The sequence below is a fragment of the Accipiter gentilis genome, unplaced genomic scaffold (assembly GCF_929443795.1).
Source record: "Accipiter gentilis unplaced genomic scaffold, bAccGen1.1, whole genome shotgun sequence".
Lineage (NCBI taxonomy): Eukaryota > Metazoa > Chordata > Aves > Accipitriformes > Accipitridae > Astur > Astur gentilis.
The window spans coordinates 299,446-312,181 of record NW_026060952.1 but is presented as its reverse complement, the minus strand read 5'-3'; the positions used below and the strand labels follow the sequence as shown (position 1 = coordinate 312,181).

General features: G+C 45.9%; 1 protein-coding gene across 8 annotated transcripts in view; it reads right to left on the bottom strand.

Annotated features, from left to right (window-relative positions):
• LOC126037137 (electroneutral sodium bicarbonate exchanger 1-like) overlaps nt 1-11,636 on the bottom strand; it is a 630,736-nt gene extending 619,100 nt beyond the window's left edge. For 4 of the 8 annotated variants that reach the window (XR_007505527.1, XM_049797388.1, XM_049797386.1 and 1 more), the window contains exons 1-2: nt 7,324-7,594; nt 6,721-7,060 (exon numbers count right to left, since the gene is read on the bottom strand). Coding sequence is in view for 5 of the 8 variants with exons in the window: in XM_049797388.1 (XP_049653345.1) it covers nt 6,721-7,060; nt 7,324-7,388 (405 nt within the window). In the remaining 3 variants the exon portion in view is untranslated. Of the gene's footprint in view, nt 1-5,862; nt 6,044-6,720; nt 7,061-7,323; nt 7,595-9,340; nt 9,369-11,396 lie in introns of those variants that run through there. The other 4 variants (XM_049797408.1, XM_049797407.1, XM_049797410.1 and 1 more) reach the window with 4 other exon arrangements.
• Between the last annotated feature and the right edge of the window lie 1,100 nt (nt 11,637-12,736).

The following is a 12,736-nucleotide window of genomic DNA, read 5'->3' as shown; positions in this document are numbered from 1 at the left end:
AATCTGCGTTAACTCACCAAATACTGCAATTCATTTTTTCTGCTGATACGCTGATACCTCAAGATATTAAACAGCTAGCACAGTTGATTTTGACACCCGCCCGAATGTTAGTGTTTTTCTGGCAGTGGGAGAAGCTCTGTGATAGGGAACAAGCAACATCACGACAACAAACAGATCCCCTATGGGGAGTAACCATGCAGATGCCGATGGGTGCTGGACCCTTCGCATCAGGGAACGCTCAGTTACAATGTGTCACTGAGGTTCATCATCTATCACAGATCTTGGCGTATCAAGCTTTTCTTACCGTACCAGACAATATGTACAGCCATGCTTTTACCCAGGTGAAACAGGAGAATACAATTTATGACCACCCTGACATGAACGAGGGCATGAAAGAAAACATGTTCAAAATACTCGCTTTTGAAAATGCTACTGAAAAGACACGCAAAGCATTGTGTAATTTGCCGAAAAATGCAGACATCGTTGATATGATAGAATACACGGATCGATCAGTGGACTCACAGAAAGTAGCCTATGCTGCCACAGCTCTCCAAGGAGCTACAAAGAAACACAAGGCCAGTAAGACACCCTTGGTCAAGTGTTCTAACTGTGGCAAATGTGGACACATTAGGAGCAAATGTACAGGTACTGTTAACAGTAAGTGCTGCAACAAGTGTAAGAAAGATAACCATACCACCAAGAATACAGGAAGAAGGGAAACTTTACACCAACTGCGAAGGCCCCTCGCGCGGCGACACAAATGCAAGGGGCTTGAGCTGCCAGCCCTCAGGCAGCCTCGCAACCACCAGATCCGCCACCGCAGGAAGCTCCAGAGTGGATGTGGAAACCGCAGTCAACATAAAGGGACCATTGGGGTTTGGACTTAGTGCATTTTTAATGGGGCAATCTTCAACAGCTCTAGAAGGAATTCTGGTGCTCCCAGGGCTTATTGATGCAGATTATTGTGGGACTGTGAAAATTATGATTCATGTTTTAATCCCTCCTGTTTCTATTCCTAAAGGTACCAGAATAGCACAATTAGTTCCATTCAGGTCGTGTGTTCCGAACCCAGGTGAAGTACAACGTGGAGATGGTGGATTCGGCTCCCCAGGGAAACCGCAGGTATACTTTGCCATGGACACAACAAGAGGTAAACCAGAAAAGGTAGTGCAATTGGAAGGGCCCGATGGAGTTGTTGTCAAGAAACCAATGACAATCAATACAGGTGCTGATGTTATGATTATTTCACAATGCATTTGGCCTCCATCATGGCCATCGATCAATCCAAACTTTGGTATTGCAGGGATAGGGGGCACACAAGCCACCTTAGTAAGTCAGCTACCAATTACATTTGTGTTCCCCGATGGTGAACACATTACGACGTGTCCGTATGTCATGACTACCCCAACTGAATTGTTTGGCCTCGTAGGCCATGATTTATTGAGCCAAATGAAGGCAATGTTAGTGACGCATCCTTTTTAGGAGCGGTCACTGAGGGGTAGCCGATTCTGAAAATTAACTGGAAAACAGATGAACCTGTTTGGATTGATCAGTAGCTGCTAAATTCTGAAAGGCTACTAAAAATACAAGGGTTAGTTGAGGACCAGTTGAGAGCGGGACAAGTTGTTCCTTCTACTAGTCCATGGAATACATCAATATTTACCATTCCCAAGAAAAGTGGGAAGCGGAGACTGTTACATGATCTCAGAGCTGTGAATGTGGTGATGCACAGTATGGGAGCCCTGCAGCCAGGTTTGCCATCTCCAGTTATGCTTCCAGAAGAATGGGATTTGTTAATTATAAATCTAAAAGATTGCACCCAGATGGCGCTGAACGGTTCGCCTTTTCGGTACCATCGATTAACAAGGCAGAACCCTATAAGAGATACCATTGGGTCGTGTTACCACAATGAATGCGCAATTCCCCCACGATGCGTCAGGTGTATGTGGCCTGGGCATCAGAGCCTGTAAGAAAGCAGTTACCTCAGTAACTTGCCACAGGATGAGATTTTAACTCAATTGCAGGACATCTTAAGCCATCGCGGAGTAATAATCACTCCTGAAAAGGTGCAAAAGGCAGCACCTTGGAAGTATTTGGGGTGGCACATAAATGCTAGCAATGTTAAACCTCAGAAGGTTCAAATAACATGAGAAATTTCAATGTTACATGATGTCCAGAAGCTTGTGGGAGATATCCAGTGGGTGCGGAATCTTTGCGGTATCACTAATGGCAATATGACCCCTCTGGTAGAACTCTTGGGTATGAGAACACTGTGCAGATGAGAAACGGGAAATGACAGAGCTGACCAATTGGTTGCAGCGCCACGGGAGCCTCCTCCAGGGAATCGTTTTCAACAAAGCACGGCAATCGCATGCGTTCTTGCACCAACCCGCTAGGATGTTAGCAAAGCAATTTGACTTACCACTTACTGATGCCCAAGGTATCGTTAAAGCATGCCCTGATTGTCAAAAGGAAGGGCTCGGCTTGGGCTGTGGGGTTAACCGACGAGGTCTTTTGCCATTGCAGTTGTGGCAAATGGATTTCACCCATGTCATGTGGTTTGGTGCAAAGCGTTCTGTGCATGTGTGTATTGATACCTATCCTGCTGCCATGTGGGCCACGGCACGAACTGGAGAAAAGGCCTTACATATTGAATGACATCTTCACGCTTCTTTTGCAGTACTGGGTGTGCCTCAAGAAATTAAGATGGACAACGGCCCAGCCTATGGTTCTACACGATTTGCTCGATTTTGTAATTTGTGGGGAATTCACCACGGTACCGGTATTCCACATCTTCCCACAGGACAGGCTATTGTCGAATGGGCCAACCAAACCCTAAAAGAACATGCTGCAAAAACAAAAGGGGGGAACCCAGGGCTTACTCCCAGAGGAACGATTGGCCAAAGCCTTATTTGTGCTAAATTATCTTAGATTGACAGGTGATCACAAAGACCCACCAATGGTAGTGCATCATGTTCTTTTACAGGCAGAAAGGACGCAACAAAGTACAGGAATCATGGTAATGTCTAAGGACCCAGAATCCAGGAAATGGTGCAGATCAGCAGAAGTAAAACTTACTGGGAGATCCTGGCTAAGTGGGACAAGCCATGGCTTCGCACTGATGCTGGACCCGGAATTGTTCCAATGGCGACTGGCACGGCACCGGCGGGTGCTGGAGCCACTGATCTGACAGATTCTAACTAATAGAGTATTACTAGTGGACACGGAGTCCTTCAGAGAGGTTTTCAGAACAGCGTGCCTTATTGTATATAGAACCTGCTTTAGGTAAAAAGTGTGTAAAGCATAATTTGATTAAACATAGTGTGATTACGGGAAGACAGTGTGGGGTAAAAGTTAGTTAAAGCCAAAATTAGGGGTAAGGTCTATTTCCATTAATAACCTGGGAACGAGGTTGATTGTGTTTCCACAGATACAGGCCCACGATGGACTCCTGTTCGATTTGCATGACCATCATCATCTGGAGCATCATAGATGATGTGGCAATATGAATACTACCTCAGCCAAAAACTAATGTATAGGTCACCTTGGCTAACATAACAGGTCAAGATTCTCTGTGCATCGCAACTGTATCGTAAAGCCCATGAACCAATAGACAAGATGGCTATGACTCGTGCAGCGCGCCTGGCCAGCGAGCGCATGCGTCATAGATTGCAACCGAGGCGGACTTTTGGCACCCGCTGGCCACGTGTGCTAAAACCCGTTCCTCTGCAAATGTATAAATACTGGGATTTTCCGAAGAGCATCGGGCTGGTGTACAGTGAGGCCATCGTTGCCTCTGTGGGGACGCCCACGGAAAGCTGGCACCTACCGATTGCTGGGCTGAGTTCGTGGAGCAAGATGGCACAAGAATGTATAGATGGTTCATTTTCCTCATGGTCTGGGTCATTAGGGGTAACGGGTTGGCTCAAAGAATTATGGGCATTATTGTAGTTACTGTGATTTTAGCTATTGTAATAGTTTTACCTTGTTCAGCTTATTAAGGAAAATGGCATCCCAAGTTATTAAGCAAGCCTGGATTGCTCAAAAACAAAAAGAGGGAGAAAGATTTAAACGGAGACCTACAGTGGATTCAACCTTGTTGTGGTATTACAAATACAGACTTACAGCCGCTGCTGGATTTATTGTGGGGCAGCGGTACCTTAACTTCTACAAGACAACTAAGTGCACCGGGATGGCAAGCCTTGGCAGCAATTGGACAAAAAAAAAAACAAACAAACAAAAAAAAAAAACCACACACAACCCACAACAAAAAAACCCCATCACATCCTCCATGTCTGGCAGATACGTTCCTGATTTACCCATAAATTTGAAACCTTATGCTGAGATTGATATCGAACACACTGACTGTAGTAAGCAGCATGACAGTGACACCGGTGATTGATCCACATCGGTTAACACCATGGGACAGTAAGAATGTTTGGGTGTCACTAGCTAAAGCTATTAATCAAACCTCTTTTTGTGTGCTTATGTATTTTATTAGGTATAATGTTGTTTTTACTGTGTTTAATTAATTGTGTTCACAGATCTTTGCAAAGGGCAATACAGCAGGTGTTAAAATTTTACCTCAATCTATATACAAACAAATAGATTGGCTGAAGAAACATACACAAAGATCCAGCAAGAAACTAGTTGGTTTGATGGAGTGTTACAATCAATATTCGGCGGGATAACACTATGGGTAATGTCATTGATTAAGGAAGCCTTATGATGGTTGGGTATATTGATATTAATCTGTGTAATAGTTAGAATTCCGTATGGGTGCATGATAAAAGGAGTCTCAAAGCTGACACACCAAGCTCTACTCGCACAAAAAGAAAAAGGGGGAATTGTTGGGAATTGGCTTCATGAAAAAGGACATGGGTCTATAGAAAAGCTGTGCGAGCAGAGTTCTGTGTGAAAGAATGTCAGTTTGAGCAGCAAGACTAGGCCTTGGCCGAAAATAGCTGGCTTTGCTGATATCAGGAGAAAAACAGGGACAGTGTGACCTTGGCATAACTTCATAAGTAACTTTTGAAGAAGTTCCCATGAGAAAGCTACGGAACATGCATAGCTGCAAATCACAAGTGGGTGTGTTTTAGTAATGAATAAACACTAGCAATTTGCCATTGTTGTCCAGGCCCATTGCCTTTTCCAGTCTGGCCCATTTCCAGCTTGGGGGTGCTCTTAGGATTAGTCTGGAGGCAAAGATCACACTGTTGTGCGATCACACTGCCTCACCGTGGTGTATAAATTCCTAGCCACAATTTCTCCTATCAGATGATTATACAGGGCTTCTGTTCCCCAATGTCTTTTCCTATGTTCCTCCCCTATCAAATGCCATAATAAGCAAGAGGGAACGATTAGCTTTCCCTGTGGGGTATGAGCCCACCCCTCTTCATTATATGACCCTTCTAAACCTGTAATGAGCTTTTGATCTTCCTTAGTGTATTCTGGCTTACCTTCTAGGGAAATCCACCTATCAGGAATTAAGGCCCCTTCTGTTTTTACCTGTGTTTTGGCCACTTGTTTTGCCTCTCTGTCCGCCAGCTCGTTCCCTTTTTCCAAATCTGAGCTCGCTTTCTGGTGTGCCTTAATATGCATAATTGCTACTTTCTTAGGGAGCTGGACAGCTTCCAGTAACTTCAGAATTTCTTCTGCGTGTTTGATATTTTTCCCTTGAGAACTCACTAGTCCTCTCTCCTTCCAAATTGTTCCACGTGCGTGTACAACTCCAAAGGCATATTTTGAGTCTGTATAAATGTTCACAACTTTGCCCTGGGCCAATTCCAGGGCGCGGGTTAGAGCAATTATTTCTGCCTTCTGTGCGGAGGTGTTCCTGGGCAAAGCCCCCGATTCTATTACCTCTTGGCTGGCAGTGACGGCGTATCCCGCGTGTCGATTACTGTTTAGGACGTAACTGCTTCCGTCTGTGAAGCGAGTTTCCCCGTTTTCCATGGGGCCGTCTTTCACGTCTGGGCAACTGGCGTACGTTGCTTCGATGGTTTCCAAACGGTCACGATGTACCGGTTCTCCTGTGTTCCTGCTGAGAAAAGAAGCTGGGTTGACAATGTTAGCGACTACAATCTCCACGTCATCCCGCGCTACCAATATAGCTTGATATCTCAGGAATCTTTGTGGAGAGAGCCAGTGTCCGCCTTTTGCTTCCGGTACTGCTGATACTGCGTGAGACACCAGAACAGTCATCTTCTGGCCCAGAGTAAACTTTCGGGCTTCCTGTGTATTTAGTATCACAGCCGCAACCGCCCGCAGGCATCCAGGCCAACCTTTTGCAGTCGTGTCTAACTGCTTAGAGAGGTAGGCAACTGCCCATAGATACGGGCCCAGGTTTTGTGCTAATATTCCCAGAGCAATGCCCTGCTTCTCATGGGAGTAAAGAAGAAACAGCTTACTCGCATCTGGGAGTCCTAAGGCCAGGGCCGACATCAAAGCCTTTTTCGGTAGCTCAAAGGCTCGTTCGGTCTCCTTATTCCACTCAAGGTGTTTCTGCTTAGTGGCTGTCAACGCATACAGTGGTTTAACAAGCAATCCGTAATTATAGATCCACAATCGGCACCACCCTGTCATTCCCAGAAAAGTCCATAACTCTTCTACTGTCTGAGGTCTCCCAGTTTGACATATTGCCTCTTTACAGGCCTGTCCCAAAGGTCTTTGTCCCGCACTAATTTCATAGCCCAAATAATTCACTTTGCCTTGCATTACCTGTGCCTTTTTCTTGGATACCCGGTACCCCTGAAGTCCCAGGAAATTCAACAGACTCGCCGCCCACGTCGTACAATCTTTCTCCGTTTTGGTGGCGATCGGGATATCATCCACATACTGCAACAGCTTCCCCTCCTCAGACGGGGTTTCCCAGGATTCCAAGTCTTTCGCAAACCGATTGCCAAAAATGGTAGGCCTATTCTTAAATCCTTGTGGCAAGGCCGTCCAAGTGAGCTGGGTCTTTCGACCGCTCTTGGGCTTTTCCCATTCAAATGTGAGTAAGTTTTGCCTGGCTTCATGGAGAGGGAGGCAAACGAAAGCATCCTTCAAATCTAAAACACTAAACCAAGTCAATTCAGGTGTTAGTACGGTAAACAGGGTCTATGGGTTCGCCGCTACCGGGTAAAGATCTTCAGTTATCTTATTCACCGCCCATAAGTCTTGGACCACCCAATATGACCCATTGGGCTTCCGAACAGGTAATATAGGGGGATTGAATTCAGACTCACACTCTTTTAATAGTCCCAACTGCAAAAATTTTTCTATCACCGGCCGGATTCCTTCTCTGTCTTTCTTCTTTAGGGGATATTGTTTAATTCTTACCAGCTTTTGGCCTTCCTTGATCCTAACTTCAACAGGTGGAGCACTTTTCGCTCTTCCAGGTGCATCGGGAGCCCATACCCCCGGGTACACTTGCTTTAAGATGTCCTCATTAATGATTCCTTCTAGGGGGAGACTGGTTAAGGTTAGGCTCAATATTTGAATATTTTGCTGATCTTTTACCTCCAGAGTAATTTCTCCCTTCTTGAATACAATTTTTGCTCCCAATGGTTCCAACAAGTCCCTTCCCAAAAGGGCCTTTGGGGAGTTCGGCATATATAAAAATTTATGAATGCCCCACTGTTTTCCTAATTTATATTCTAAAGGTTTACAAAACTATGCCTTTTCACTTTGGCCAGTCGCTCCTTTCACCGTGACATAATCATTCCCCGGGGCATCAAAGCCTGATTCAAAACCGAGTATGTTGCTCCTGTATCTACCAAAAATTCTACCTCTTGTTCTGTTTTCCCTAGCTTAATTATAACCAGTGGATCCGCTAGGGTAGATTCCCCAGGTTCTCGTCAGTCTCCCTTCACAGAGGCTACTGTTCCTCCTGTTTGAGCCCTCTGATGCTCCTTGTTCCCTGGGCATTCCCTCTACCAATGACTGAATTTCTTACACAAAGCGCATTGATCCTTGCCCAGTCGGGGCAAGTCTCGTCTAGGCCCTCTTCCCCTTTCTTCCCGAATAACAGCCATTAATTTCCTTTGTCCTTGCCTATATCCTTCTTCTCTGTTACTAAACACCCTCCGTGCTTTTGTGGTACAGAACAGAGATGTAGCAAGAAAGGAAAAAAAAGAAGGGAGGGAGAACAAAGGGAGAGAGACACAAAGACTGAAAGAAGGACAAAGGGATGGCAGAAGAAAAAAATAGTGATAGGCTACAGGACAGAGATGGAGGAGTTCCAAAAAGACACAGGGAGCATGACAGAACGAGAGTGAGAAACAAGGGACAGAGCAGGACAGCACTGGAGGAAAAAACAACTGTCATTGATAGGCTGTGAGAGAGACATGGAGGAAGAGAGAAAAGAGAAGGGACAGCTAGCTGGAGAGGGGGATACAGTTAGAAAGGATGGAAGAGGGAAGGGAACAGAGAGAAATACAGAAAAGATGGCAAGAGGAAGCAAGGCAGAGGGACAGCAATAGAAGAAACAAGGGACAGGGATCTGGACAGATGAAGAAAAAAGCAGGAGAAAAATACAACATGATACGATGGGACAGAAAGTAACACAGAGCGTCAGATGATAATAATGACAAGAGATAGAGAGAGACTATGAAAAGCACAGGAGGTTGGAGAGAGAGAGAAGACATGAATGAAAAGAGTAGAGAGCACCACAAAGGGTCAGGGAAAGAGAAGGACAACAGAATAAAAAAAACCCTCACATATTACACACATGTTATCCACTCATCAAGCCCATTTCAGAGTTACACAGTACCTCAGCCCCTTTAAGAAAAGTAACACATGCGCCCGAGCCCATTTCGGCGCCGCACCACGCCCGAGCCCATTTCACGGTTCTCTACCTACAGCTCCAATTTCAAAGTTCTGCAATCACTAGAGGAAGGAATGCACCCCCTTTCCATTAACCCAGCAGCAGCTACATTTACCTCAAGGTATCTACAACTCGCCCTTGGATGCCTAATTCCAACAGACACTTTCACTTACTTCAACAGCTAAGTTTACCTATGGGCACTAAACGCCCATGCTTCCCTCTACGCTTCCCTTTGTGATTGCCATTAGTACTGTAATTCCCACAAGGACACATAATTACCTGTCTTTTTTACATTTTATTTTCAGTGCTTCATTTGGTCCATTACTCATTCCACATAGATTCAGCTATGTCAGTATTTCAATCCAATTCTACAATGTACTTTTTCTACAATATATAGAAAAGACTTATGGCCTCACTCGTCAAATATTTGACACTATTAGATTTAGTCCTCTTTTAATCACTATTTTTACAAATACATGTAAACTCCAAAAATTTAGCATTACCTGAAGAAGAAATGCCACTATTTAGTACCTGCAATGCTCTACGGAGTGGTCTTTTCCACATTCCTCGCTCCCATTACATACATCGCTGCACATCCAGAAGTTTTACTCCCTGAGGTGACATTACCGCCATGATCCCTGTTCCCGGGCACCAAACGAGTGACCTCCAATCATCTTGACAGACCGTCCACTTCCACACCTCGACACAAAACCAGAAATTGAAAAATATCATTACATCACAAGCTACAAAGAGCAACCAAATATTTTACAAACCCACCACAGACAAATACAGTTACACTCACGCACTTCACAACCCTGGCCTACTCCATGCTGGCCATCTAGTCCAACTCCCCCCACAAAATCCTCAACTGTCTTCCAAAGACCATCCACCGAACAACATATCTCTCTGTGCTGACTGGCAATTACCAGGTTCCAGGGGAGCGCTCCACAGGAACACCGTTCCCGGGAGCCTTGGAAAAAAAAAAAAAAAAAAAAAAAACAAACAAAAAAATCGCCCTGCCTTTGAAAACCCAGGCCCGAGGCAGACCCCAGTCCAAACATTGGCGATCAACATTGCCTCATGGAGCAGCTGGGACCAGGGAAAAGAAAAAATAAATGGGGCAGGGGAGGACACACCAAAAACCAACCCATATCCCAGCTGGGGTTTTTTATTCTAAGTTTGGGGTTTTTTTCCTAATTCCCTGAAAAACATCTCAACTCTACATCCAACCTGAAAGGAAAAAAAAACCAAAAAGGCTTAACCACAGAACCCTACAAGGTTAGAGACATTCACAACACACCACTCGTTCAGATCACATGCACGCCAGCCCTCACTCTCAACTCATCCATCATACCGTCCACAGGCCTCAAGAGGCCGTCACCCCGTCTGCAGCAGCAGGGGCCTCAAAAAAGCACCCTACCTGCAAAAACCCAGGCCCCAGCCCAACCTCCTTCCAACCAACCTCCCCACAAACTGCCCTTCCGTTACACCAACATTTCAACACGCACCATCATCTCCACCATCCGTGCATTTTCAACCCGATAATTAGCTTTCACAGTGCCACGTGTCACAGTCCAACCTCCGTAGCGCCATGTCACCTAAACGCAAGGTTCTTTCAAGCACCTCTCGTGCCCTGTCATCACCTGCAAAAACAACACACAAAGCTTGTCAACAGACACTTCATCCTCGAGAGAGAAGTCCTCCACCACTCCCCTACCCTGCTTCCCACCTATTCCAAAAATAACACATCCTCACAGCCAGTGTCCTCCATGACACTTGAAAAAACCACAGCATCACAAACACAGAGCTGTCCCAAAGTTACCGATCGCTCCAAGACCCATCACGCTGCTACTTAGACCTCAAGGCCTTGACCATTTCTAGAGACTTGCCACAAAGCATCTGCATAAACAAGATGAACACCATTGCCCAGTTCCTGCCTTACTCAATGCTAGTTCACAGTCCAATTGCGATCCCCTCAACTCTGCATGCAAAGAGCCCGAAGTCATTAAACCTTCTACGCTGCCTCTACAATGCCATACAAGACACACACAAACATAGAGCCATGTAATTCACATGCAAATGTAATGCCATACAAGGCAGTACTCTTACCTCAGTCAAGGCAAAACAACTCAGAGCCTTGCCATACCAGACAAAACAGAACAGGGCCAATGCAAGAGACTCTCACGTGACAGTCAATACAAGTACAGACCAAAACAATACAAAACCAATACAGAACCATAGAAGGCAAGGCAGTCTCAGGTGGCAATCCATACAAGTACAGAGCACTGCAATACAAAACACAATGCAGGGCCAGGCAATGCGAGACAGTCTCACATGACAGTCGATACAAATACACAACAAAACACCACAGGGCAAAGGCAAATACAGACCAATACAATGCAAGAAAACTGCAAAACACAGCAAAGCAAAGCAGTCTCATAGAGCCACCGGATGCATCTTCCTTCAGAGTCCACTCACGGACTCAACTCCTTACAGTGCTCTGCTGCCTTCCCCCATCGCTCTGTGGGACACATCCTGTCCCTCCACATCTGAAAAAAAAAAACCCAAAACATATTGAATGAGTCACCTGGATGCAGAGCAAGAGCTTCACAACTCCAAAGGTCTTGATTCCATCTACAAAGACCATCTGGAATGCAGCTACAGCCTGTCATTTTAAAAACAACAACAACAAAAAACAACACACAACCAAAAAACAAACAAAAAAACAACAAAAAAACCCAACACACACACCCCCCTGCCCACTGTAGGGTTCAATTATATGGAACTTAGTTACTGGCCCTGAAAGTAGCTCATGGTCGCGAGAGAGTTCCAGACACCTTTGAAGGCTCTGAACAGAACAAACAAGAAGATAGAAGAAGAAAGATCCCAATTAGAAAAACACAGGTGCACATTCCACGATAAAGGGAACTTGGCACAACCGACCTCAATTCAGGGGCTTATCTCGACCAGTTGGACTAAGACAAGTTTTGCATGCTCTAACATAGCCAATTATATCCTGTGTGTATGCACGTGTACAGAGCGAGTATAACTAACTGTATCTTATGTTTCTACGCGTGGACAGTATCGATGTAACCAATCACCGCTTACGCTTGTGCGCGTGGACACCACATGCTTGCGTGCAGCAGCCAATCAAAGCTTCTAAACAACTTAGAGAATTGTGTAAGAATGATCAGCTAAGCTCAATAAAGGGGCGACTTTGATCATCATACTGGTGTTCTATCATCCGGGCCCCGCACGGAGTAACCCTAAACCCTACACCCCACCAACCAAAAAAACCCAGGGCCAAACTTGGAGCCCATCACGTGCAAGTCTTAACACCTTAGAGACTCAAATCCGCTTCACTGCCCCTCAACAACCCCTGCCACACGGCTTCAATTGTCTCCGTGAAACACTATCGGCATGGCTGTCCGCGCAGGCCGCTGATGGCTACTCGAGCCAAGATGACTGTACAACCCTCGCCTAAACGGTCTAGGCACATCAACGTTTCACCCGTAGACTCTTATCGCTGTTCCACCTACCCCTGACTCCACACCCTCCCAGGCAGAGCAGCTCCAAGCCAAGCACACCGTGTGCAGAACGTCACCACGTGGAACGCCACCAACGAGGTGATTCAACGAGAGAGAAAACTCTCAGCAAGAAGAATGACCCCCGGACGGGAGGCGCCGTCGGGCAAGATGACCTACGGGGCCGCAACCGCGAGGCCAGGAGGCTCCACAGCAGACCCAGAGGAGTCAAACGGAGCGGCCCATTACAAGACAGCACTGTCAAAACCCAGACGACAGATGCGCCAGAAGCCTGGCATCGAGACCTAAGGATGTCAGGATGCGGGGAAGAAGTCCCACTCCGAGAAAACGGACGGCTAGAGAGCAGAGCTGCCAATGCAGGCTGAAAAAATGCTGCCATAGA